At 46.3% G+C, this 25,406-nt stretch overlaps 1 protein-coding gene across 6 annotated transcripts in view; it reads right to left on the bottom strand.

Moving 5' to 3' along the window:
- Ltbp1 (latent transforming growth factor beta binding protein 1) overlaps positions 1–25,406 on the bottom strand; it is a 423,409-nt gene that overhangs the window by 275,519 nt on the left and 122,484 nt on the right. For all 6 annotated transcript variants that reach the window (XM_045150784.1, XM_045150787.1, XM_045150789.1 and 3 more), the window contains exon 4: positions 2,367–2,536. In XM_045150784.1, coding sequence (XP_045006719.1) covers positions 2,367–2,536 — 170 coding nt within the window. The remainder of the gene's footprint in view (positions 1–2,366; positions 2,537–25,406) is intronic.

The following is a 25,406-nucleotide window of genomic DNA, read 5'->3' as shown; positions in this document are numbered from 1 at the left end:
GGGGGATCCATGCGTGTTTTTCTTTCTGCCAAGTTCAATGTTTTCCCCAGTCTAGTAGCTTCCCAACAGGGGTGCCAGGGGGCTGTGACTACCAATCAAACCTTCAGTTTCATCCCAAGACTCAGCACGCCCAGAGTTTCAGTTCTCCTGTTTTCCTGCTTCTCTCTGACCGTCTAGTCTTCCCCAGAGTGCAACGTGAATGTGCTTGCATGTGATCTCTTCTGTGAAGATGAGAATGAAGCTGGGGGCGGGGAGGCGGTCTACCCTTTCCTCGGATTCCCGTGATGAGCTAGCTTTTCCTTCCTTCGAGTTGCACACAAGGCTTCCTCGGCGCCTCTTCTGTAACCAGCATAGCATGGGAATGTGGGGGGACAGGACACTCTTAGAGCCTTCCTACTTTTTCCCGATTTTAATCTTCCTGATTTTTCATTTTTCCTATGTCAGCATCCCTAGTGCTCCTGCCAAAAAAAAAAAAAATCACTTCTTTTTGAAAACTTTCCAGCCTGACTTCCAGCTCTCAGTAGAGCTCTGGCCTCAGCAAAAATAGACACATGTCTATTCTTCAAGGCCTTTTCGGATGCCCGATGGTTTCAGTCCAGTCCTGAGCCTGCTTCTAAACAAGAGTCATCTTGGGGGGGGGGGGGGCGCGGATGAGTAGAGAGCTCCATCACGAGACAATGGGTAGGTCTTGCTTCTTCCAGCTTCCCGCTGTGTAAAAAATGCATTTAGACAGGCTGAACAGGACGTTTCAATGCAGCACCTGAGAAACTTTTTCTCAGGCTCTTCTAGAATATCATCTCATCTTCCAGGGGACAGCTTGACACAGTCTGAGAGCTTAAAATGTACTTGCGATTGCGAGCGCAAGTGTGTGTCCGTGCGTGTGTGCTGCGCGTGCACACACACAGGAAATTCCATTTCAATAATAAATCTACAACAACCAACCCAAAACACCATCTCTAGTCTTCTTACCAGTTATGCCCAAGCCATCATTGCCTGGCACCTCCATGTGGTTCACAGAACTCTCCTCTATATAAACGTTCAAAAGTTCTCTTCCCTTCACATCCTAACTTCACAGAGTTTCCAAGAACACCTATCCTTCTAATACTCCCAGGGAAGTTAGGAGTCCCTCTCCTTGTTTAGTTTTCAAATGAGGATTAAATAAACATTACGTACTCAAGAGATAGTCACGTGTAAGGGTCACCCCATTAAGAACTTAATCTTTAACACTCCGGTGGCCACAGCGGTTCCTTAGTGAAGGCCTTGGAAGTTATCTGAAGGCCAGGAGATGATCCAAGAAGTTTCCGCATTCTCCCCTAAGCTCTTGGGTTTGCTTCTTCATCATCCCAGGCCACACCAAACTTACGCTCTGGAGCCACAGGCCACTGAAGAGAACATCCTCAAAAGATGGAGAGTGGGTGCCCAGATCCGCCATTACGTTCTCTGTAGTATTCTGAGAGAAGTGTCAATCACTTGAGGCCCAGGATGGAAAAGGGGGAGGGAGGGGTAGCAGCAGACTATCAGATCCACCGTGCATACCAGTGCCCAGGGTGTCAAACAGTAGCAGAAGTCCATCTCCGCTATTCACACTGTGCCTGGTGGTGAAAGACAGCCCTTTTCCACCTCACACCTGGCAAGCTGTTTCTAGCTACGGTGCCGGCGATCAGTCAACAAGGATCGGAGCAGGAAGGCGCTGGATGGAGCGTGTGTCTAGCTCTCGCCCCTGAATGGTCTGAGCCTCGCTCCAGCACATTCTCGGCAGACGCTGCCAGCAGACACTCTGTAATACCTAAACCGCAAATCATCACATTCCCCACCCTTCGAGCCAGGGCCCGTGGCTCTGAGCTCCCCACATAGTGAGATACTGACCAAGCTGGCCGCAGATACAATGGTCCTTTACAACTTCAGGGAAAAGTCTGCTGTGCCATCTGCTGAGAGACCGAGAAGTAGGCAGACTTTTCAACATAAAAACAGCCATCGTGGGCGAACCTCCGAGAGTTATGCGGGGTACTTGGGACAGTCCACGAGGAGTTGAACCCTGGCTCGCTCACGAAAGAAAACATTTTATCAATGTAAGTATGTCAGAGGTACAACGGTGCCGAAAATTACAGCAAATAAGTCCCTGAGACGAAGACATCCTACATAAACAAAATCATGGGTAAGTCATTTTAGATTTATTTCCACAATTCAGGAAAACTGCCTTTCCTCAGAATAAAGAAAGCACGCTGAAAATCTACTGTTGGGTTGTTTTAGGAACCAACATGGTTTTTATGATGGCTTTTGAATTTCATCTACCGTGACACGTTACAGCCATCTAAAAGCACACTGACACTATGACATAGGAAAATGGTTACCTAGTCCACACTCACCTTGAAACGGTGTGGCGACTTGATCCTGCCCGTATCGTAAAGAGAACGAGCCTTCCGTGGATTGCTCTCCTGAGATCACCTTCTGGGCTGGGAAGTATCTGGGCTTGAGGACATATTCCTGGGTCTGGCCACGATGAATCATCACATTCTCGGAGGACAGGGGTGCCACTCTGGAACAAATAAGGTGAGGATGATAAATAAGTAATGGAATTTGCAACGTCAACTAAGAAGAAAGGATCAAGAAGTTAAACTTATGAAGGAACAGCAATTCCATGCAAGGCTCAGTAGTTCCTGCAAACACTGTGGCTAGCCAGTCATGGTGGTATGAGGACGGAAGAACCACGTGACAGTTGCACGCCTGTGACATGACAGAAAGGTCTTGTCTGATCAAAATCCATAGAGGAAAACAGGTAGATTTTATCAGAGGGTTCAGAGGACAGCTGCCGTAAAATTTTGTACAAAACACAGCACATTCATATTTAAGGAAGGACAAAGATGGAGACGTGAACACATGCATATATAAAAAAAATGGGCTGTCTTGGAAGGAGGAAGTAAGAGGAAAGAGATCAAGGAAGAAACTGCATGCAAGTCCCACTTAGCTCAGCAAACCACCATAGACCGTGACAGCAGGACGCTCCTAACTGTCTCAGGCTAGCAGGTTAGCTGAGCAACCTCCTGAGTCCATTTCCCATTCTGCAGTATAGGATCTCTGTCACACAGCATTGACAGGGGGGAAAATGCTCGTGAAAACTCAAACACACTAAAACAAAAGGAGGAGGAGGAGGAGGAAGCTGGTATGGTGGCACAAGCCCATAATCCTTCACGTGGGAGGCAGAGGCAGGAGGACGTCAAGTTTGAGGCCAGCCTGTGCCACACAGTGAGATGCAGTCTCAAAATATGTTGAATTCCCTTTTGAAATATAAATTATAAAATTGCCTTAGGAAAACACTCTTCTTGGCCTGTAGCTCACCAAGTAGGCTAGAATGGCTGGCCAGCGAGCCTCAAGGACACATCTCCGGTCTTTTACCGAAGTCATAATGACATAAACTGTGATTCAGGTGAAATGTTTCCTGATTACCAGTTCCTAAGAATAGCAAGAATAGCTAATAACAGTCTTGATTTCAGTTACAGCAGTTAGGCCCTGTGGGACTACGGACTGTGATTATCGCCCTCCTGGCCCACCCCTTTATCTCCTGGCATTTCTCTTCCTTGGCACCTAGCATGTACTTTCAAATGGCAAGCCCCTGCCAAAATCCAATCATAATGTGAGGGACAGAAGTGGAGTCATTAGCTTACTCAGGCCAATTAAGTAATGTGAAACAGGGCTGGAGGGATGGCTTCATGGTTAAGGCATTTGCCTGCAAAGCCAAAGGACCCAGGTTCAATTCCCCAGGATGCACGTTAGCCAGATGCACAAGGAGGTGCATGCGTCTGGAGCTCATCTGCAGTGGCTGGAGGCCCTGGCACGCCCATTCTCTCTCTCTCTCTCTCCCTCTTTCTCTGTCAAATAAATAAATAAAAATAAAATATTTTAAGTAACATGAGAGAGAAAGGAGATGTACCAACCCACCTCAGGATGGGCAGAACTGCTGCTGACAGTTAGGGTGCTGTGTGTGAGCAGCAAACGAGCCTGTCAGAAGGAAGCTGCTGTGTGGTCTCGGCCAGAAGTCTGGCCCTGGCCAGGGACTGCCTGAACATGGGTTTGCAGTATACCATAGTAGCTCAGTGCAAAAGCTAAACTGTAATGACACCAAGGCACTGTCATACGGTGTCTCGTCAACAACATTAAAGAGGGGCTGGGACTTCCCTTTCGCTGCTGCGGCGGCAGCCATGAGTGTGCGCAGGCTCAGAAGAGGCTTGCCTCTTGTGTCCTCCGCTGTGGCAAAAAGAAGGTCTGGTTGGAAGAGACCAAGAAGTGAAGCTTCTCTCATCCTGTACACAGTGGCCTCGGGGGTCAGTCACACGGATCATTGAAATATTATAAGCCTTTATCTGGTAAGAAAAAAAAAAGAAAAAAAAAAAAAAAGAAGGGCTGGGAGGTATCTTAGCCAAGCACTTGCCTCACAAGTATGACAATCTGAGTTGGATGCCCAGAACCACATAAAAATAAGATGCCAGGCATGGTGGCACACACACCTGTAATCCCAGCACTGGGCAGGTAGGAACGAGTGGATCCGTGGACTATGTTAGTTAGCCAGCCAGTCTGGTGACTGGTGAGTTCCAGGCAGGCCAATGAGAGACCTTCCTCAAAAAAGAGGGGGGCAGAGTACCTAAGACCACCCAAGGCTATCTATCCTCTGGCCTCCACATGCATGTGCAAATGCATTTACATACAACCATTTACACGTGCTCATCCACACACACACACATACATACACACACACATACACACACACATTTAAAAAAAACAGTAAAAAGAATCTTGAAGAAACTCATTCCTATTAGATTCATTCTGGTTGGGACTAAGAAAGGAGCTATGTCATGGGACAAGGCATTCGTGGCAGATTAAGGACCAGAAGAGGCTTAGATATTTGTCATTTTTTTTTTAACCCTGTGGTCTCAGGAAGCCTGGAGAATCCACTTTTATCCTAGATCTTCCCAGAGGCAGTACCACGCAGGACCGTCCCTTTGCCACCAGACTCATAACCAAGTCACTAAAAGCCCAGGCTTAACACCGTACGCATTTCTGTTTTGGTAACGTAAGTGCTGTTTTGAGCTTTAAGTGTGCTTGGTGGGGATGGAGTAGACAGGCAAGCAGCTGGCCGCAGCTGGCAGTCACAGGCACATTCTGTCACAACAGCACAGGGGAAGCCCCCCGCCCCACATCTCGGAAGCACTTGCCTTCCCAGCCACTCTGTCACCCTGTCACTATGCTGTTGTGACCACAGAGAGACGCGGACTAGCTCTTGTTGAGAATAGGCACCTCAGGGGACTTGGGCGTCTACAACAGACTCCTGCCCTGACCCCCTCCAGAAAGGGGAGCCCGTGTGCCCGCCTCCTCTCTGGGTGAGCAACTGGCCCCTATGAGCCTGAAAACCAGGGGCAGGGAGAAGTGAGCTGCCGGGTGTGTAAGCGGGGGTTCCTCCCTCCGACGGTAACACAAAGGTAATAAATAAATGAGAGAGAGCACACGAGAGGGGCCAGGGCTAGAACTTGGGGTGGGGGGGAATCTCTCAGCCATCACTAGGTAAAGGAAATGGGGACTTCAGTCCCACTGCTGCACACGTCTGCCCGGGGACAGTGCCCAGGATCTGTACTCAACAGACCTCAGCCACTTGGCCTCACGTGGCCGCAGAGAACGAAGCCACGAGGAGACGCGTCCCGGGGCAAGCAGAGGACAAGCGTTCATCACTGTCGTTCCGCACGCCCTCCTGAACGCTGCCCTCTGCCGCTCTTCCTGCAGGGGACCGAGTCCAGCTTTTCCTTCAGCTGTACGTGCGCAGGTCCACGCGAGCCCTTCCTGCCTTCCAGGTACACATCCTCTGTAATTCTTCTCCTTCTCTTCTCTTTCACGCAACACCTCAAAACAGAAATCTCTCCTTATTCAAATCCATATTTCTTTTTCTTTCACTTCCAAAGGAAGGGAGGAAAAATAAAGCCTTGGTCATAACTGGTGAACATCAGATTAGTCTGTTGTGATATATATACTTGTAATTTTGAAGATGGGGGTGGCTGAGCTATTTATTTATTTATTGGAGAGACAGAGAATGGGCATGCCAGGGTCTCCAGCCACTGCAAACGAACTCCAGATGCATGAGCTACGTTGTGCATCTGGCTTATGTGGGCACTGGGGAATTGAACGTAGGTCTTTAGGCTTAACAGGCAAGTATCCTAACTCAGACGCCATCTCCTCAGCCCTTTTAGTTATTTTATTTATTTTTATCTGAACTTTTTAAAAAGAAAATAAAAAATGGGAATCACAGGGCCTCTAGTTCAAAATGGGTAGAGGAATACCCAGAGGCATACATTCCTTCAGAAACCTTAAAACTGTAGTTATATAAAAATATGAAAGGCAGAAAGTGGGGGGAATCATTCAAATGGGATGCCAGGAGCATTTCGACTTCAAGAGGTTCAGGGAGCAGGAATAAATCCAGGCGTCCTGTGTGGCTTAGCACTGTGCGCTACATCTATCAACAGATGTCACAAAAGCCTCCTTGCAAGACAGGACCAGTGTCCGAAGCCATCCATGTTGTACCACCACGTCTGCTGATGTAAGGTACAGAATTAGTTGTAGGGAGCTAGAAAAGTCTGAACGAGGAAGAGGAGAAGTGGAAGAAAGGTTGACAGCCACTGCCTTTCTCTTCCTCCAAGTAGAGGGGCGTGAGGAAATATTCACGACCATGACCTTGACAGATGACCTTGATAAAAAAAAAAAAACAAAAGAAAGAAATGAAGGCTGAAGTGTGTTCTTTGAGTTTGCAGATACAAGGAGACAAGGACTGCCAAGCAGTGACATTTGGAAGGAGGCTGGGGACAAGGGTGAGGTAAACAGGATAACTCTTCACCCACTATGACACTAAGTCCTCAGACGACAACCACGGTGAAGAATTTGACAGGTGACCACATGCAAGTTGCTACCAGCAAAGGTGGGTGACCACAGGCAAAGTTCAGCAAAACTTGGAGCTGTCAAGACTGTTTGTCTACAAGAGAAGTTCTAGTTCAAGGCCAAGGGAGAAAGTAAGAGCAATGAGGTATACTGACTCACAAGTGTCACTTAGGAAAACAAAGCCAGTCTACGGGATGACCGGTTGCTTGTAGAGACAAAAGCCTGAGGTAGACCTCCAGGGAGCGCTTAGGACAAGAGTTTAAGAATAATGATGTTCGGGGGCGGGTGTCAACATCGTCAAATGCAAAAACCTTTATTTAACAACAGACAGTGTCAGATAGTCTTGGAAGGCATCCTCATTTACTAATGGAGACATAAAGGGGATGTGTGCTGTATGAGAAGGTCAACAGAAATAATGTAGGTCCAGAAATGGTGGGTGGAGGCACGCTTCTAAAAGGAAGGGGCAAGCATTGCGTACAAACTGTGGAGCAGCAGGTCATATGGATTTAGAAAAGACCACTGGGTTTGGTGGTAGGTCACTGGCAAGTATGGCGTTCTTACCAGGAGGAATCAAAAGGCTTGTTGGGAAAGATGTCAGTGACAGAACAGAGACTGAGAACAGGGTAGTGGCGGGGGCATGGCTGGCTGCTCAAAGATCTGAATCTATGGAAACCTCCAGATCTTTGTAAACAGAGGGGAAACAATTGCATAAAACTACTTTCCTCGGAAGAAAGGATTACTCACACACTGTTTACACTGCTGCCTTCTTACTGGCAATTTTTGGCACACAGATTGGCTAAATTTTTCCATATTTCAAATTAAATCCATTATTTGACCTGTGAGAGGGAGGGAGGAGTTGGCAAAGCACACAGCCTTTCCACTTCAGACAAGAGCTTTGGACCTCGCAGATGGGAACCCTAGAAGGCCATAAACTCTCTCTCACAGAAGGGCACTCTGCCACCATCGGATGCTGTCCCCTGTGGTCAGAGTCCTCAGGTTTGTAACCAGAACTGAGGAAAAGCAGAAGTAAGAGTGATTCAGAAGGGAGGCCCATAAAGCCACCTCATCTCCTCAGAGCGCATTTGTGTCTGCAGAACGGAACTTGCAGTAGGCACCCCACTGCCTTCAAGTTGTTGGGAAGTGTGAGTTGTCCCTCAAGAAGGGAGAGTGCAAGAACAAATTTAACAGTGTCAGTGAAGGGGCTGAGGAGATGGCTCACTGGCTAAGTCGCTTGCCTGCAAAGCCTAATGACCCAGGTTTGATTCCCCAGTGCCCATATAAAGCCAGATGCACAAAGTGGTACATTCATTTGAAATTCATTTGCAGTGGTTAGAGGCCCTGGCACACTCATTCATGCTCTCTTTATCCTTGCAAATATAAAGAAAAAAAGAAAAAGAAAATCAGTGGTGGTCTAATGAACACCCTTTCCCAGCAAGCACGCAAGATGGCACACACATAGGAACATCAAACCATTGGAAAAATGCCACAGAGCAGCACCGATGTATAAACACACAGAAAGCCAGTCATGTCTCCGTGGTCTGGGACCCCATTCTTACAGTCACCTATCCCACCAAAATGCATCAGAAGGACTCAATGGATTACGTACTCACTGTACAAGGTTAAGGAGTTCAAATCCTGACCATCACATAAATGCTAGCCAGGCACAGAGGCCCACCTATAATCTTAGTGCTTAAAGAGAGGGAGAGACGGCATTCCCCAGGGCAAGCTGCATAGATTGGCTAGCTGAACTGGTGAACCCTGGGTGCAAGTGAGAGACCCCCATCTCAAAAAATATGGTGGAGAAAGATGAAGGAAGCCACCTGACATTCACCTCAGGTCTTCATGCACACCACACGTGCACTTCTCTGGGCCTTGAAATATTTTACTTATTTATTTATGAGAAATTGAGAGAGAGAGAGAAAGAGGCAGATAGAGAGAATAGGCGAACTCGGCCCTCTAGCGACTGCAAAGAAACACCAGAAGCATGTGCCACCTTGTGCATCTGGCTTTATGTGGGTACTTAGGAATCCAACCTGGGTCCTTAGGCCTTGCAGTCAAATGCCTTACCCGCTGAGACACCTCTCCAGCCTTCCTCTGGGATTTTAAATGAGATAAAGGGATTTTCTTTTCATTTTTTAGAAATTAAAAGCAAAGGTGAAAAACACTGGGGGGGGGATGGGAAATGTGGATAATAAGCCTTTCCTGAAGGGACAGCAGAAAAACAACAGGTGGTCAGTCTCTAAGCCGCCTTCCAAGGAGGGTCCAAGCCACTGCACACTTTGCTCACTTAGCCATGAGCCAACACAGCGTGGCGTGCACAGAGCAAGACATCACTCACCCTTAAAAGGAAAGAAATTCTGGCACATGCTCTAATGTGGATAAACCCTGAGCACATTAAGCTAACTAAAATAAGCCAGTCGCAAAAGGATAAGAGCCGTATCAATTCACTTTTGTGAGGCATCTAGATTAGCTAAACTCATAAAAAACACAGTGCCACAGTAGCTGTTAGGGGATGGAGAAACTGAGGAGTTATTCATTTCCACAATCTCAGTTTTGCACGGCGTAGAGTTATGAACATCGGCCATCCGACAGTGTGAATGAACTTCCCACTACGGAACTGGACAACTATCCCCAAGAGCTTTGACACAGGATATAAGCGATCACAGGGAAAGGGGGGGGCGGGTCACTATTTTAACACAGCTCCTCAGAGGGTGCGGGAAGGTTCCGCTCATAGTAATGATGCATGCCCAGCAGTAAGAATGTGATTGTCCGTGAGCTGTGCAATAAGATAGTTAAAAATGGAGAATCTTGTGTCAGATATAGCTCACCAAATTGTTAATTTGCCTTAAAAATAATTATACCTAAATTCCTTTAAGATAAAATGTAGAAGAAAACATTTGAAATAATAAGGGCTTAAGGTTAGCTATGATACACTTACCCTGGTTTGACTATTACATAATGTATCATCACATACAATCCCATAAATGCATGACGTTTCTGTCAATTAAAAAACATTTTTAGGGCTGGAGAGATGGCTTAGCAAAGCCAAAGGACCCAGGTTCAATTCCCCAGGACCCACGTTAGCCAGATGCATGAAGGGGCGCATGCGTCTAGAGTTCGTTTGCACTGGCTTAAGGCCCTGATGTACCCACTCTCTCTCTCTCTGTCTGTCAAATAAGTAAATAAAAATAAAATATCTTTCAAAAACATTTAAAAAAAATAAAAGAAACTCAGCACCATAGTGAAGGAAGGAGAAAAAAAAACAGTGCAGATTGCTTCCCTCCGTGCCCCATCCCTCAGTGTTTCTGGATGGCATAATGTGAGGCCTGCCCATCAGTAAATTTCAAATATGTCCTTGAACTCTCTTCCTCCACCGTCTGAAGATGCTGGTTGTAGAGGAAGAGCCAACGTCTTCCAACCTCTCTTCCTACTGCCCAGAGTTCTGATCTGCGGGTTTTCAGCCATCCCTTCAACCACATGATGCAATTTCAGTTCCTGTAGGCAGAACGCATCATGCTTTCCCGGGACCCTCTTTTCGCAGCTGAGTGAGGAGCTGGTCGCCTGTCTGCTAGATGTGGGAACTAGCCTCTCTCCACCCGCCTGGCCAGCCCTCCCAGCCCCGCTTGGCTTTATCTCACAGTGCTTCCCCATCTGTAACTGTGGCTACTGGATCTTAAAAAAGTCATACAGGATAACATTTTTAGTATAAGATACATGTAGCTATCTGTTCAAACTATGACAAGAACCTCCAGGTTTTCTTTTCCTACATTCAAGCTAAATTAAAAAAAAAAAAAAAAAAGGAAAATTCTTCTGATTTTTTTTTAAGGTGAATGCAATAAAGCCTGTTTTCCCAAATGGCTGTGTTTTTTTCTATTACAATTGCTGCTAAACTAGGTCACCTAAGTAATAAATATTGAAAGCATTTAACCAAATTCAAACATCTGCTCCAGTCCTCTTTTGGGGCTTAATCCAGCTGAAAGAAAACATCCACAGCCCTTCAGGACCTGCTGATGGCACCCGTCCCCAAGCCTGCCCGTCTGCGTCTGTGGACCGTGCACAGCTACATGCAAAGCAGCAACATCAAGGGAACGTCCCAGTGTTAAAAGCCACCGCTTTGCTTAAGCCCAGCATGGCAGGTCCTGCCAGGGAGCGAGGGGCCGGCGGCACACACCTCGGGAGGACGAGCCCAGAGGCTGCGGCAGGCATGGGGCCTGCAGCTCCCACAGGCCCTGGCAGGACTTGCCCTCATACCACTTGCCCTATTTTGCATTGGAATTTCTAAGCAAACCATCCAAATTTGACTTTGAGAAAAACTGGATTGCCTTTAACCGAGGGTTGACTTGTATAAAATGAAAATAAAATGGCACCATCGAGTTCACAGCTAAATGATAGACTAAAAAAAAAAGTGGTAATGAAAAAGGGCATAAAGTCCACAGACATCGCTCACAAATTGATCATAAAGCAGACTGGCAACCCAAAGGGAACACAGGAAAATGAACTCATGGAATGAACACAAAGTCACGGAAGAGTAAGCCAAATGGCCACCACACAGAAAGAGATGCACAAATTCATCACAGCTATCAGAACTCAGGACAATACATTTTTAAAAAAAAATTTTATTTTAGAGAGAGAGAAAGACAAAAAAGAATTGGCATGCCAGGGCCTCAGCCACTGCAATCAGACTCCACCTAGTGGGCATGTGCAACCTTGCGCTTGCCTCACCTTTGTGCGTCTGGCTTACGTGGGATCTGGAGAGTTGAACATGGGTCCTTAGGCTTTGCAGGCACGCGCCTTAACCATTAAGTCACTTCTCAAGCCCAAAAATACAAATTTAACAAGCCCATGCATGGCACATGCTATGCTAATTTTTCTCGTTAGTAAAACTTGAAGGAATAAAAGGAACTTGAGCTTATAGGGTTGTGACGTAGGAGCAGAAGCATCACACTGACAGGGATTTCTGATAAAAACATGAATTACAACAGATGAGGGGAAAAAAAAACTTAAATTCAGGGCTGGAGAGATGGTTTAGCAGTTAAGGCATTTGACTGTAAAGCCAAAGGACCTCTGTTCAATTCCCCAGGACCCATGTAAGCCAGGTACACAAGGGGGTGCATGAGTCTAGAGTTCGTTTGCAGTGGCTGGAGGCCCTGGTGCACCCATTATCTCTTTGTCTCTCTCTCTCCCTCTTTCCCTCTCTCAAATAAATAAATAAATAAATAAATAAATACCTTAAATTCAAACTAAGCCCATCTAGGGGCTCATTAGTCATGTTTCCTACAATTCCCTATAAGGATATATACTTACAATGTTTATTATATCACTACGTGTAATACCCACAAAATTACTACTAACCAGTTGAATGCTCATAGAAGAGTAATTTCATAAATGAGCTCATTCAGCAAGACGCAGTCCATCACCTTAACCACTTGGTAACCTTGTTATGGTATACAGCCATTAAAAATGAATTCATACCAGCATTATGGAGAAATTTTAAGCTCTATTTTAAGTAAGAAAGTCAAGATATATAAACATGTAAATTGCATCTCCCTTTGTTTATTATGCAATTCAAAAAGGCAAACATGACTTCAGTAACACCCTTGATCCACAGTTTCACTTTCCATTGCTGCAGTTACACTATCAAATGTGGTCTAAAAACATTAAGTAGAAATTTCCACAAATAAACAACTTATAAGCACTAAGCACTTGTATTGCAAAGAGTTAGTGTAACTGGCATGGTGGTTAGTGTTCATGGTCAACTTGACAGGATTTGAAATCATCTAGTAGACACCTATGGGTGTGTCTGTAAGGGACTTTTTTGAGACGTTTAATTGAGAAGGGTAGACCCACCCTGAATGTGGACAACACCCCCCCCCACCATGTGTGGGGTCCCAAGTGAATAAAAAGGAAAGCAGGAGAAGATGAGCTAAGAACCAACATTCCTCTCTCTCTGCTTTCTTGCTACAGATACAACGTGACCAGCTACCCCACTCCTGCTGCCTCGCCTCCCCCACTAGGATGGGCTGCACCCCCTCAAATCAGGAGTGAAAATAAGCCCTTTCCTTCCTTCAGTTGCTTTTATCTGGTGTTTTTGTTATTCTTAAGTAGAAACTTTGGATGAACACATAATATGTACCACAATTTCCTTCCTCCCTCCCCCCATTTCACTGAGGGCCCTACTCAGAATTGCTGGCGTTCACCAGGGGCTTGTAGATTATGAGATGCGAGAGCAGCAGCCAGTCACTGGGTGGGGGAACAATGCCTCTGGATATCCAATCCCACCCTGTGGCCCTCACAATCTCTCTGCCCCCTCTTCCGCAAAATTCCCTGAGCAATGGTGGGTGTGCGTTAAGCCAACTTTAGTGTTGTGCTCTCAGCAGTTTCCGGATTTCTGCTTTGGCACATTGGGTATTCTCAGTGTCTGTCTCCATCTCCCCAGTGCAGGTTGTCAGGCTTGCCGTGGGAGCAGTGCTCTTGCTCACCTCACCAGTCCCTCTGTGGTTTCACCTGGGCCCTGGCTGCTGTGCTGGGGGTGGTTCAACTCCTGCCAGGGAATCAGCCATCTTTTCTCATCTTGTTGATAGATTTTGGTTGTCCTCTGATTTTGGTTACCTTCTGATTTCACCCCCAGAACTCTAGTGTGGTTATGAGCCCACCATCTTGATCATTATTGGATAATTTTAATTTTGACACAACAAGAAAAATAACTAGAAGCCAGGCACGGTGGTGCACGCCTTTAATCCTAGCACTTGGGAGGCTGAGGTAGGAGGATTGCCATGAGTTTGAGGCCAGCCTGGGCTACAAAATGAGTTTCAGGTCACCCTGGGCTAGGATGAGACTCTGCTTCAAAAAAAAAAATTTTTTTTAAGGTAACTGGGCTGGAGAGATGGCTTAGTTGTTAAGGCATTTGCCTGTGATACCTAAGGACCCAGGTTCAATTCCCCAACGCCTATGTAAACCTGATGCACATGGTGGCACATGCATCTGGAGTTTGTTTGCAATGGCTAGAGGCCCTGGCAATTATTTCTCTACCTTATTCATTGCTGTTTATCTCTCATAGTATCTGATGTATACTAAATGTCATCATAACAATGTATCTATAGAAAAAAATATATAGGGTTTAGTATACTATTTATCATTTGGGCATCCATTGATCCATGGCAGGGGGGTGTCCCTAAGATGATATCCCTAAGACATGTGGGCACTGCTGTAGACAGACTGGAGAATAATGGCAGGGTAGCCCAGTAGTGAGCTTGTCTAGGCTGCACAGAGAAGACTATGTACCAGATCTTTAAAATTGTGTGAGCCAGGTGTGGTGGCACACACCTTTAATCCCAGCACTCAGGAGGCAGGGTAGGAGGATCACTGTGAGTTTGAGGCCAGTCTGGGACTGCAGAGTGAATTCCAGGTCAGCCTTGGCTGGTGTAAGACCCTACCTCAAAAAATAAATTCTAAAAAGTAATACTTATTTGTGAAATTATATAAAGTGGAGAGAAGAAAAAATTAAAAATTAAGTTTAAAAGAGGTCTATAATTTTCACAAATCATATGATATTTTAATTGTATGAAATTATACATTTCACAAATACAGGGATACACAGATGACTAGAAATAAAATTATGATTCCAGTACATGCCACTGGATTTTCAGTGCAGTGGTCATCAGACAAAGTACCAACCCCAAAGGGGACAGAATCTAAAAATAAAATGCTGGATTTTTTATGTATTTACGATTATTTTTATTTGCATTTGTCTTGTCTCCTTGTTTAAGGATGCTTTATTTAAATATTTTTTGAGGTAAACTCAAAAGATTGCCCATTTTTTTATGAGAGAGAGCAAGAGTGAGAGTGAGAATGAGGGAGAGAGAGAGAGAGAATTGGCATGTCAGGGTTTCCAGCCACTGTAATCAAACTCCAGGTTTTAAGCACATTTCTTTCATTCAAGTATGAATTTACATAATCATATTTTTATTTCAAAGAAACACAAAATTAAATATTCCTTGGTAATTCCTTTTTTTTTTTTTTTTTTTTTTAAAGTAGAGGGTTTCACTCTAGCCCTGGCTGACCTAGAGTTCACTATGTATTCCGAGGCTGGCCTTGATCTCACAGCAATCCTCCTGCCTCTGCCTCCTGAGTCATCATGCCTGGCATCCCTTGGCAATTTTAAGTAACTAGGTTAACTAAGGAGTAGTTTTCAGTCTCTTAGCAACTATTTCCTTACACCAGAATAAAAATATAGGGTACAAATTGGGAAATGCTTCATGACCTTATGCCTACTTATATTTAGTAATGACATTATTTCCCTAAGCAAGGGGAAATATGTTCTCTTTTAGGGAATGGGTAAATGTAATTTTTTTTTTCCATTTGGAAGACGGTATTAGCTCACACATTACCTCAGAAATCCACAGGTTTATAACCATGTGCAGTGCAACTTGTAGAGGCAGTCTGTTTGCTAAGGCCAAAGGGGTACACCTCACTTCCGGCCACTGGGGCAAGTGTAAGCTCCAACTCACCCCGCTGCGAAGCTGCAGCACTGCGGTACTCACAGAGAATGCACCGCAAGCCAATCACACCAAACGGCACGACGCAATTCCCCGGACCTACTCGATAACTCGTGATTGTGGGCTGGTGTCCTGTGTTCTTCAGAAAAGCCGGTAGTGAGTTCACAGATGAAAAGCAGTGCTCATGTAGCTGGACTGAACCCAAGCCCCCTCTGGTCCTATGCCCTCATTCGACACAGAGAAGTGGGAAAAAAAAAAAATCTTAACAAAACCTGAAGTGACAACAGAGGCAGCGATTCGTGCAACGCCAGCTGCTTAGGACAGTGTCTCACACTGGCACTCCTAGATCCTAACCTGCACACTTAAATTTTAACTGTAGGTTTAAAAACTTATTAGAGGGCTGGAGAGATGGCTTAGTGGTTAAGCACTTGCCTGTGAAGCCTAAGGACCCCAGTTCAAGGCTCGATTCCCCAGGACCCACATTAGCCAGATGCTCAAGGGGACACACGCATCTGGAGTTCATTTGCAGTGGCTGGAGGCCCTGGTGCGCCCATTCTCTCTCTTTCTGCCTCTTTCTCTCTCTATCTGTCTCTCGCAAATGAATAAATAAAAATTGAATAAAAAAATTTAAAAAACTTATTAGAGACTAAGTTGTAGAGGAATAAAAAATTCAAAACATCAACATCAAAAAATGAGCTGGAGAGATGGCTCAGGTGGGTTAGAGCTATGCAAGCATGAGGATCTGATTCTGATCCTCAAAACCCAGATAAAAAGCCACATACCCCTCACCCCCAGCGCTGAGGGCACACTGACAAGCAGGGAGCCGGGGTTCTCTGAAAACCAGCATGAGGTCCAGTGCAAGACCCTGTCTGAGGAAGTAAGGTGCAAGAAAGAGAGGAAGACACTCACCCTCCTCCTCCGGCCTCCTCACGTGCACATGGAGCACACATATCTGCACACACACACACACACACACACACACACACATCCTTCCTCTCTTTGCTGCTTGGAAATAATTAGCATTCATTTAACTCTCATGTCATTAAGGAAGGGAGGCAGAAAAAATTATTTTGAAAGAGTTATCTTTTGTGATAAACAACTTATTTCAAATGTTTTGCAATGTGGCACACTAAAATGTTTATGATCAGTTAAAAGCTATACACTTTACTACCTGGCTAGTTTATATGGCCAGAACCCATGTGTCTTGTTAAAAACACTTTTCATGTCCTTCAGTTTTACATCTACCCACCCATGTGGGACCCAGGCGGTGCTAAGGTCTAAGTACCAGTTTTTCTGTTGACATGTGGAAGAGAAAAACGTTAAAACTCTTGAGACTTTCCATGGATGTCAATGAAGGACGATGAGACCAGCAACCCCTCTAGACAACGAGCTAATGTGGGAGATGCGGGTATCAAGTTAATTCACAACAGGGTGACCTTCACACACGCAGAGCCTGAGGCCAAGGAAGGCTGTGCATCTTGGGTGGAGTATCTTGAAGGCAGGGCTCACAGCTTCTCCAGAGATTTCCTGGCAAAATGATCACGAACCAAACAACTCATAAATGTGATCTGACCTGATAGGCATGAGGTGAGCAACCCTGAAGACACACACAAGTCAATCAACCTGGGATTTGTCCCCTGTCAGTAATTACAAACATGCTTCCCATCGTTTTCTATTGATGAACCTAAAGTAAAGGCTGTGAGTACGGTCACTATGGGGCATTTTCTCTCCAGGGAGCCTCCGATCCTCCTTTAAATCGTATTTTGGGTGTTGTGTGTTCATTTCCCGATTTTCCCAACACTGCTGGTGGGCGTGCAACAACCCCCACCATCGCGGCTGCCTTTCATTGTAACAACTCCCTCCGTGGGACTCTTCTAAGATGGCTTCTAACTCTTACAACTATCATTTCTCCTTGGAAGACGTTGACTGTTTTTAGGGCTGGGGAGATGGTTCAGTGGTTAGAGACACCTGCTTGCAAAGCCTAACACTGGGTTCGATTCTGTAGTACCCACATAAAGCCAGAAAGTGGCACATGTGTCTGGACCTCATTTGCAGTGGCAGGAGGCCCTGGTGCTCCCACACTCTCAAATAAATAAATATTTCTTAAAATAACTGTTTTTAAACCAAAGAAACAAGAATCTCTTCTGCTCCCATAATACACTATTTATAACATTATACTCATATCATATGGTGTCTTAAGAATGAAATGTAGAGAACAATTTGGAAACATTTGTACTGGGAAATGTAAAGCCCATGATGGGAAAATATTAAAAAAAAAAGAAAAAAAAAAAAAGAAACTGTTTTGAGCTGGCGTCTCCTAGCTGCCAATGAGGAGGAAAAGAACACTGCCAAGGAAATGTTTCAGAATGCTGGGATTGTTCTAACTGTGCAATTTTTTTCAACTGTTTCCACCCGGCAGTAAATAAAATCCCTTTAGAGTCCTTGCAACAGGCTATCTCAGTGGATGGAAGGGAGGGCAGGGGCAAAAGAAGACAGAGGGGAAGAGAGGAGCAAGCCAGAAACATTTGCATCTAACCATCTTAACTGCTGTAAATCAAATATTTGATTTTGCTCACATATTTCCCTTTGAAAATACACGTACGTGGAACAAAGGCCTGATTCACATGGACCAGGGATCGGTTAGTATGTTAAGAAGAGCGCGCAGGCTCGGTGAGAGCTATGTTCCACTTGAGAAAAGTCTGTTCGAGTTGGTGTGGGCACCACATGTTTTCCAACACACTGCATGCCCTGGGGCTGGGGTTGGGGTCCTTCTCTTACCTCTTAGCTTCTCTGCCCTCTGCCTGGGACAGGAATGAAATTTACAAGGCACTGAAGCCTTCCTCTCAAGGAGCCTATATCTGGGAAGCAGCCCCCTAAGGACGAGAGGGATTTATGTATGGAAGGAAGAAAAAGAGCGCGAAAGTTAGAGAAAAAGAGGGGGAAGGAGAAAGAAAGACAGAATCAAGAGCTCGGACTTCAAAGCCCAGGCTGAAAGGTTGTGAGCTTGATAATTTATAATATGAGACTATTTTTATAATAAATTTTATAGTTACAAAAATCTATTTATCATAGCAGGGTGTGGTGGCGCACACCTTTAATCCCAGCACTCGGGAGACAGAGGTAGGAGGATCACTGTGAGTTCGAGGCCACCCTGAGACTACATAGTGAATTCCAGGTCAGTCTGGGCCAGAGTGAGACCCTACCTCGACAAAAAGAAACCTCTTCATCATGATGCACCATGGTGTGGCCCCTGTTGTCAACCCGAGTGGACTGAGGTGAGGAAAGCTCATCTCTGGGCATGTCTGTGGGGACACTTCTAGCAAGGACTTTGGGAGGGACACCTGCCCTCAGTGTGGACGGCACTGTCCCACAGGCTGGGAGCCAGTGAGAGGGAAATGGAGGAGATGGGAGAAGCCTGGAGCAAGGCTTCCTGTCCACCCTCAAGGTCAACAGAGCCAAGAACCATGGACTAAGACAAAATAAATCCGCCCCGCCTCACACTGTCACACCCAGCTGTCTGTCATAGGGACCAGTCGAAAACAAGATGGCCCGTCAAAGATCCAGCTCAGGATACCCAGGAATGCAGACCTCCCACAAAATCCCAAACTTACAACAGTGAGTTGTTGCTTTTTTTTTTTTTTTGGTTACTTGATTGTGCAGTTCTTGAGCATGGACTTCGAGGGGAGAGAAATGGCAGCGTCATGTGTCCATGTTAAATGATTGCAGGTGCCTAAATAAAGCCCAGTGAAGAATAGAGTCTTTGGGCTGGAGAGATGGCTTAGCGGTTAAGTGCTTGCCTGTGAAGCCTAAGTACCCTGGTTCAAAGCCCAATTCCCCAGGACCCACGTTAGCCAGATACACAAGGGGGCGCACGCATCTGGAGTTTATTTGCAGTGGCTGGAGGCCCTGGGGTGCCATTCTGTCTCTCTATCTGCCTCTGTCTCTGTCTGCCACTTTCAAATAAATAAAAATAAACAACAATAAAAAGAATAGATTCTATACATGCAGGATGATTGGTGATTAGGTTTTGGGTGGAGGTGATTCTGAATCACTCAAAATTGTGTAACAAATTGCACTCATATGTCATGTATGTGTGTGTTTTCAGCAGATTCTTACAGAGGTTCCACAGTTCAAAAAAAGAAAAACTGGCAAAGAAAACAAACAAACAAAAAAAAACAACTATAGGATTCGATCATCTGTTACTTTAAGCCTCTAACACTGAAGAGGAGAAGGGTCACGACCCCCCAGTCACACAGCTGGAAATGCCCACACGCAGCCAGTGGCGGTCCTTGGAGGGAGGCTATGAGCAAATCCCTCCCTCACGGGGCACAGTGGAACAATCATGGCAAAAAAAAAAAAAAAAAAAAAAAAACCACGGCCAGCACAAGTCCCACGGCACAGAGAGAGTTCGGAAAGCATTCCTGGAAGGGCTCAGAGGGGAGATTGTGAAACCCCACGACAGATTGGGAAACGCGGCCCCCAAGGGCATGGACAGGGCACAGGCTAGGAGAGCGGAAGGCTTTCTTCCGACCACCTGCCAAGCGCTCCTGGACTCTTGCCAGTCTCCCGGGCCATCTCCTAGCTCCGCATGACACCGAGGTAAAAACGATGCTTCGGCCCAGAACCGTCCACCAGAGCATCGATCGCTCAGCACACGGGGACCAACGACCAGGCGCCTCCGAAGCCAGGCCAGAGCAGAGCAGCAAGGAGCCGAAGGTGGACGTGGGCCCTCGCCAGCTTTCCTCTCCCTGGCTCAGTGACTTGGGCTTATCCCTCCTCTATTCAGTGGCTTCCGCGGCACAACCGAGCACACAGCACCATGGGACCCTTTTCCTGCTAGCGCTAACACGGCCTGAAACCACGAAGGAACGGGAGCAAGGAGCTAGCTCCGGTGCCCACGGGCCCCAGCTTGGCCTCGCTTGGGCGCTGTGCGTCTGTGGGCAAAGACCGCAGCCCTGGGCCTTCCGCATCATTCCAGTGCCACGATGCCAACATTCATGTACACACATGCACACGTGCACACACGCAGAGAAATCCCTTCGGCTTCCTAGACGTGGACAGGCAAGCTCCAGAAAAGCGAGGCTGCCCAGAGCCACCACGATCCGCCGCAGAAGGGTGCGGTGCATGCGCAGGGCTCGTTCAGGCTGCAGGGGCCCAGCCTGCAAAGCTGCAGGAGCCCAGCCTGCAAAGCTGCCTTAACCATACAGTCCTTTTTAAACCTCACTGGCAAGCACCTTCTCTTACAGCGCTGAGCTGTAAGGAAGGATATGGTTGTACTTCGCAGGGGGAACTGAGAGCTAAGGGCATATTTCTCTGTCCTAATCTCTCAAAGCACCTTGAAAAGAGCAAAGGTAACATTAATGGGGTAATTTGGCCTACCCAGGCCTCCTTACACCTCTGGTTCTACAACTGTGGACAAACTGCTTAACGTCACCAAGCCTGGTTCCTGCCTTAAGTCGAAATCCTAACAGTAGCTACCTTGGGAAAATGTGAGGAAGATAATTGGGTAGTTCATGAAGAACATTTAGTTCAGCATCTGATTTAAACTAAGCACTCAGGCATGTCATTTACTCTCACTAGAAGCAGCTACTCTTGTTTTAATATTTTACTTTTTTTGGTTTTTCGAGGTAGGGTCTCACTCTAGCCCAGGCTGACCTGGAATTCACTATGGATCTCAGGGTGGCCTTGAACTCACAGCGATCCTCCTACCTCTGCCTCCTGAGCGCTGGGATTAAAGGTGTGCACCACCACGCCTGGCTGAATATTTTAGTTTTTTACCTGTTAGAGATAAAGAGAGGGTGGGCAGATAGGGAGAATGGGTGTGCTGGGACCTTCAGCCACTGCAAGTGAACTCAGACGCGTGTGCTACCTTGTGCATCAGGCTTACTTGGGGAGTTGAACCTGGGTCCTTTGGCTTTGCAGGCAAGCACCTTAACCACTAAGCCATCTCTCCAGCCCAGAAGCAGCTATTCTTAAGGTAGCACCCAAGCACTGAAAACACTATCACACGGGTGAAAACAGACCCAGCATACACCAGTCTCCATCATGAGAAACTTCAGACCAGCAAGGGCAGCAGCCGAGATCCAACCCAGTGAGACACTGGTGAGTCATGAAACCTTCAGGAAGACGGGTCAACACTCAAGCTGACGAGCGAAACCACAGCAGATCTCCAAAGTCTTTTCCATTCCTCACAGTTATCAAACATGATCCACTGCACAGCGTCGAAGTGAGAAAGTAAATGAAATAATGGAATTACTCTCATGTTCCAACTCTTCCTCCACAGAAATTCACAATATTCTTCCACAGAAAGTGACTAGTGTAATAAAATAAAAATAAAAAAAACTAAACAAACCTACTAGATCCAAAATGTAGGGTGAATGCATACGAAACATGTAACTTCAACTAAAGTTTATCTCAGTAAACTGATCAAGTGTTTAGATCAAACTGTTGGCAAGTTAAGAATTCCATTCTTGTGTGGCTATTCCAACTGTACCAGATGGCAGTGCTTTCTGAACTCAGCAATGATTATGCTTACTAAAGTATCAGAAAAGTAAATAGTAAGTTTTAAAACTTGTGAATATATCAACTAAAGAATCCGATATTTCCAGAAACCAGAAGTTAAGGGCTGGGGAGATGGCTTAGTGGTTAAGGCGTTCGTCTGTAGTGCCTAACAACCTGGGTTCGATACCCCAGTGCCCATTCACAGCCATATGCACAGGGTGGTACATACATCTGGAGTTTGTTTATAACGGCTAGAGGCCCTGGTGTACCTATTCTCATCCCCCGCCCCCCGCCTCTCTCTCCTTGCAAATAAATAAGATATTTACGAAAAAATCAGTTAAAAATAAAACTTGCAGGGCATTGGTGGCGCATGCCTTTAATCTCAGCACTTGGGAGGCAGAGGTAGGTGGATCATCGTGAGTTCGAGGCCACCCTGAGACTATATAGTGAATTCCAGGTCAATGTGGGCTAGAGTGAAACTCTACCTTAAGAAAAAAAAGAAAAAAAAAACCTCCACTTGGGTTGGGAACCAAAGTACCAAGAAATGAAAGAGCTCATTTTTTCTTTAATACAGTAAACGAACAGATATGAAGCAAGCCCATAAGCTTCAACATAAAATATTTCAGTGGCACACACTATTTCACTTAATTTTTTCTTTTTCTTTTGGGTGATGGGGGAATGGAACCCAGGATCTCACACATGCTAAGACCATCCATCACTGGGCTGGACATGCTAGCCCCTCGATATTTTCACGTGGTGACGCTGCCAGTGACCAGAACATCACTCTCTGCCTCAGTGCACTTGATACCCTGTGCTCTCTAGACAATTCTCCGTGCCCTGTGCAGTAAGCCCACCCCAGACCTCTGCCCACTATGCCACGACTACTTCCCCGATCGTAACGCCAGCACGGCCCTGCAGTCATCATCAGGTGCTGCTCAAGGGGAAACTCACCGAGCCTAGAACAGCAGACATGTTTTATCTGGGCAGGCGGGGGGAGGGGGGCATTAAAATCACACAAAATGGTTGTTTATATGCTGGTACACGCCAGTGACTCTGGCATGACACACGAATCATCTCCAACCTCGCTGCACTCTGTCCTCATCCTAAAAAAACACTGACCACACATCACTGTAATTACAAGCCTCGAACTTCACGATGCTTTATTTTTAAATGACGAATTCTTAGCATCACGATCATAAGCAGCTAACAGACAAGCCCCGGACTCCAGAATTTTAGGTTACACTTCCTTGCCGCTATTAAAGACCTGCCTGCACTTCTTGCCCCCCTTCTGCACCATTCGTGAACTTACTCCACAAAGAGAAAATTTCCCACTTTAAACTGTTCCAAGCCAAGGGCTCAGCAACAGCTGAGACTAACAGTGGCCCTCATGGAACCCACAGTGTAGTGCACATTGTCTTTCTTGTCTATTTATTTGTTTTTCTGAGACAGTCTCTGGCCCGGGCTGGCCTTGAACTTCCTAATGTTCCAAAGACGGTCTTGAACTGCTCAGTCTCTTGCTCTCACCTCCCGAGTGCTGGGACTACCGGCGTGCACAGCCACGCACGTGGATCTGGGGGCTGCGTGCGTGCCAGGCGAGTGCTGGGGGACGATTCCAAACAGAAAGCCACGACAGCCTCACTGGCACTTGAGAATCAAGAGCGTCTTATACTCTGTTTCAAGCCCTGTCTCCAGAAACTCACCATCCATTTGCCAAGACATTTCTTGTACACGAGTCTATGTAAGGAAAGCCGTCACTCCAAATTCCTACCAAGTCTCCTTGCGTAGTTCAGGCTGGTTCTGCTTGCGATCTTCCTGTTTCAGCCCCTTAAGACTAACATTACAGTTGTGCACCGTGACGTATGTCATAACTCTAGTAGCACTTTATATGTCTGGAATTATCTATAAATTTTGTCGAAGAAAATGCCTAAGCATTGAAGTTGACTATTTTGACGCCAAATTATTTAACTATAATTTTTTTTCTTGTGCAAACAAAATCAGTCCAAGTTCCAATACCCATCCTACATCATCAGCTCTATTCTCACATTATATCCTATTTTCGGATAGCTTCTAAAACAAACCAACCTGGGCTGGAGAGATCATTCAGCGGTTAAAGGTACTTGTTTGCAAAGCCTGCTGGCTCAGGTTCAATTTCCCAGCACCCATATAAGGCTAGACACACAAAGTGGCACGTATATCTGGAGTTCATTTGCAGCGGCAAAAGGCCCTTGCATGCTCTCCCCCATCTCTCTTATAAATATAATATTTTTTTTTAAAAAAAGTAAAATATTCTGTATTTTTTACAAGTTAGAAAAAGACACCTCTATCTGGATAAACTCCACTGGTTGGGACACTGCTGTTGTTTCTGTGCTTTTTGCCCATCCTTGCAGTGGGGAGATGCCAGGGCAGGGAGAGTTGGCACTGAATAGTTCCGTAGGCGAGACAATCAGTTGTCTGGGCTCAGGTCTACCGCTGACAAAACTCCTTCACCTTCGAGTTAAAATGGAAAGCAACTCCCTTCACCTTCAAGGAGAACATGTAGCAGACTTGGAGAAGCGAGGGACACATCCCTTTGACAGGACTTTGAAAATGCCTGAAGTTCAATCCACGAGGCAGTAATGTGGCGTAGCTGACGCTGCCTCGGGCGGGTCTGTCCTGAACCCAAGACGACGGCAAAGCCAAGGCTTCGGAGAAGCCTGAAACCAGGTCACTTTCTACTTACCCTATAGAATGCAGGACACCAGGCAAATAACCACAAGATGGGGACAGTCTCCCCCACACACTCTAGAGTCAGTGAGAGATGGCACGGAGCCCAGCGAGACAAGGAAAGGAAAGTGATTCTGGGTGGCTGAACCAACAAAAACTGGTTTATTATTATATAACTTTTACTTTGGGGTCTGTTTTCTTTTTTGTGTGATCCTAGAGCTCAACTCCAGGGCCTTGTACATGCTGAGCAAGAGCTATCCTATCCACTGAGCTACATTCCCAGCCTGAAACATGCCTCTTTGGTGCTCCTAATGAATTAAAAGATGTCCCCTAAAGCCAGTGGAGAGCATGATGTCATTAGAGATAAAAATTGTGCCAAGATTGCTTCACTAAGTATTCGGAGACCGTGCTGTTGGGGTGCTGCTCAGAAGCAGTCCGTCTGACGCCCCCCTTCCTGAGCTGCCACGGAGACAGAAACGAGGAGAAACCACGCAGGCACCGGGAGTGCTTCCAGCCGCGTGCGCCTCACCGGAGCTGCAGGTTTATCTCGTACCACCCTCAGCCGTGGTGCCACCGTCCTCACAGCCCGTGCCCGCTAGCCCAGGACAGGGTGGGTTTTTCCTGGTGCATGCCGACCTGCGACTGCAGGCCCCAGTCCCAGGCACCGGACTTCTGCATCTCTCCCGAGAAGACCCTCGCTGAGCGTCAGGTGCTCTCAGAGGCACTGGCAGCCCGCGGTGACGCCTCTTTCCTGGTGGCCTCAGCGGTGCCTCTGCCCCTGGGGGAGAACAGTCC

Source organism: Jaculus jaculus, chromosome 5 (genome assembly GCF_020740685.1).
Source record: "Jaculus jaculus isolate mJacJac1 chromosome 5, mJacJac1.mat.Y.cur, whole genome shotgun sequence".
Taxonomy (NCBI): domain Eukaryota; kingdom Metazoa; phylum Chordata; class Mammalia; order Rodentia; family Dipodidae; genus Jaculus; species Jaculus jaculus.
The sequence above is the reverse complement of the archived record's forward strand: the minus strand, read 5'-3'. Positions and strand labels throughout refer to the sequence as shown.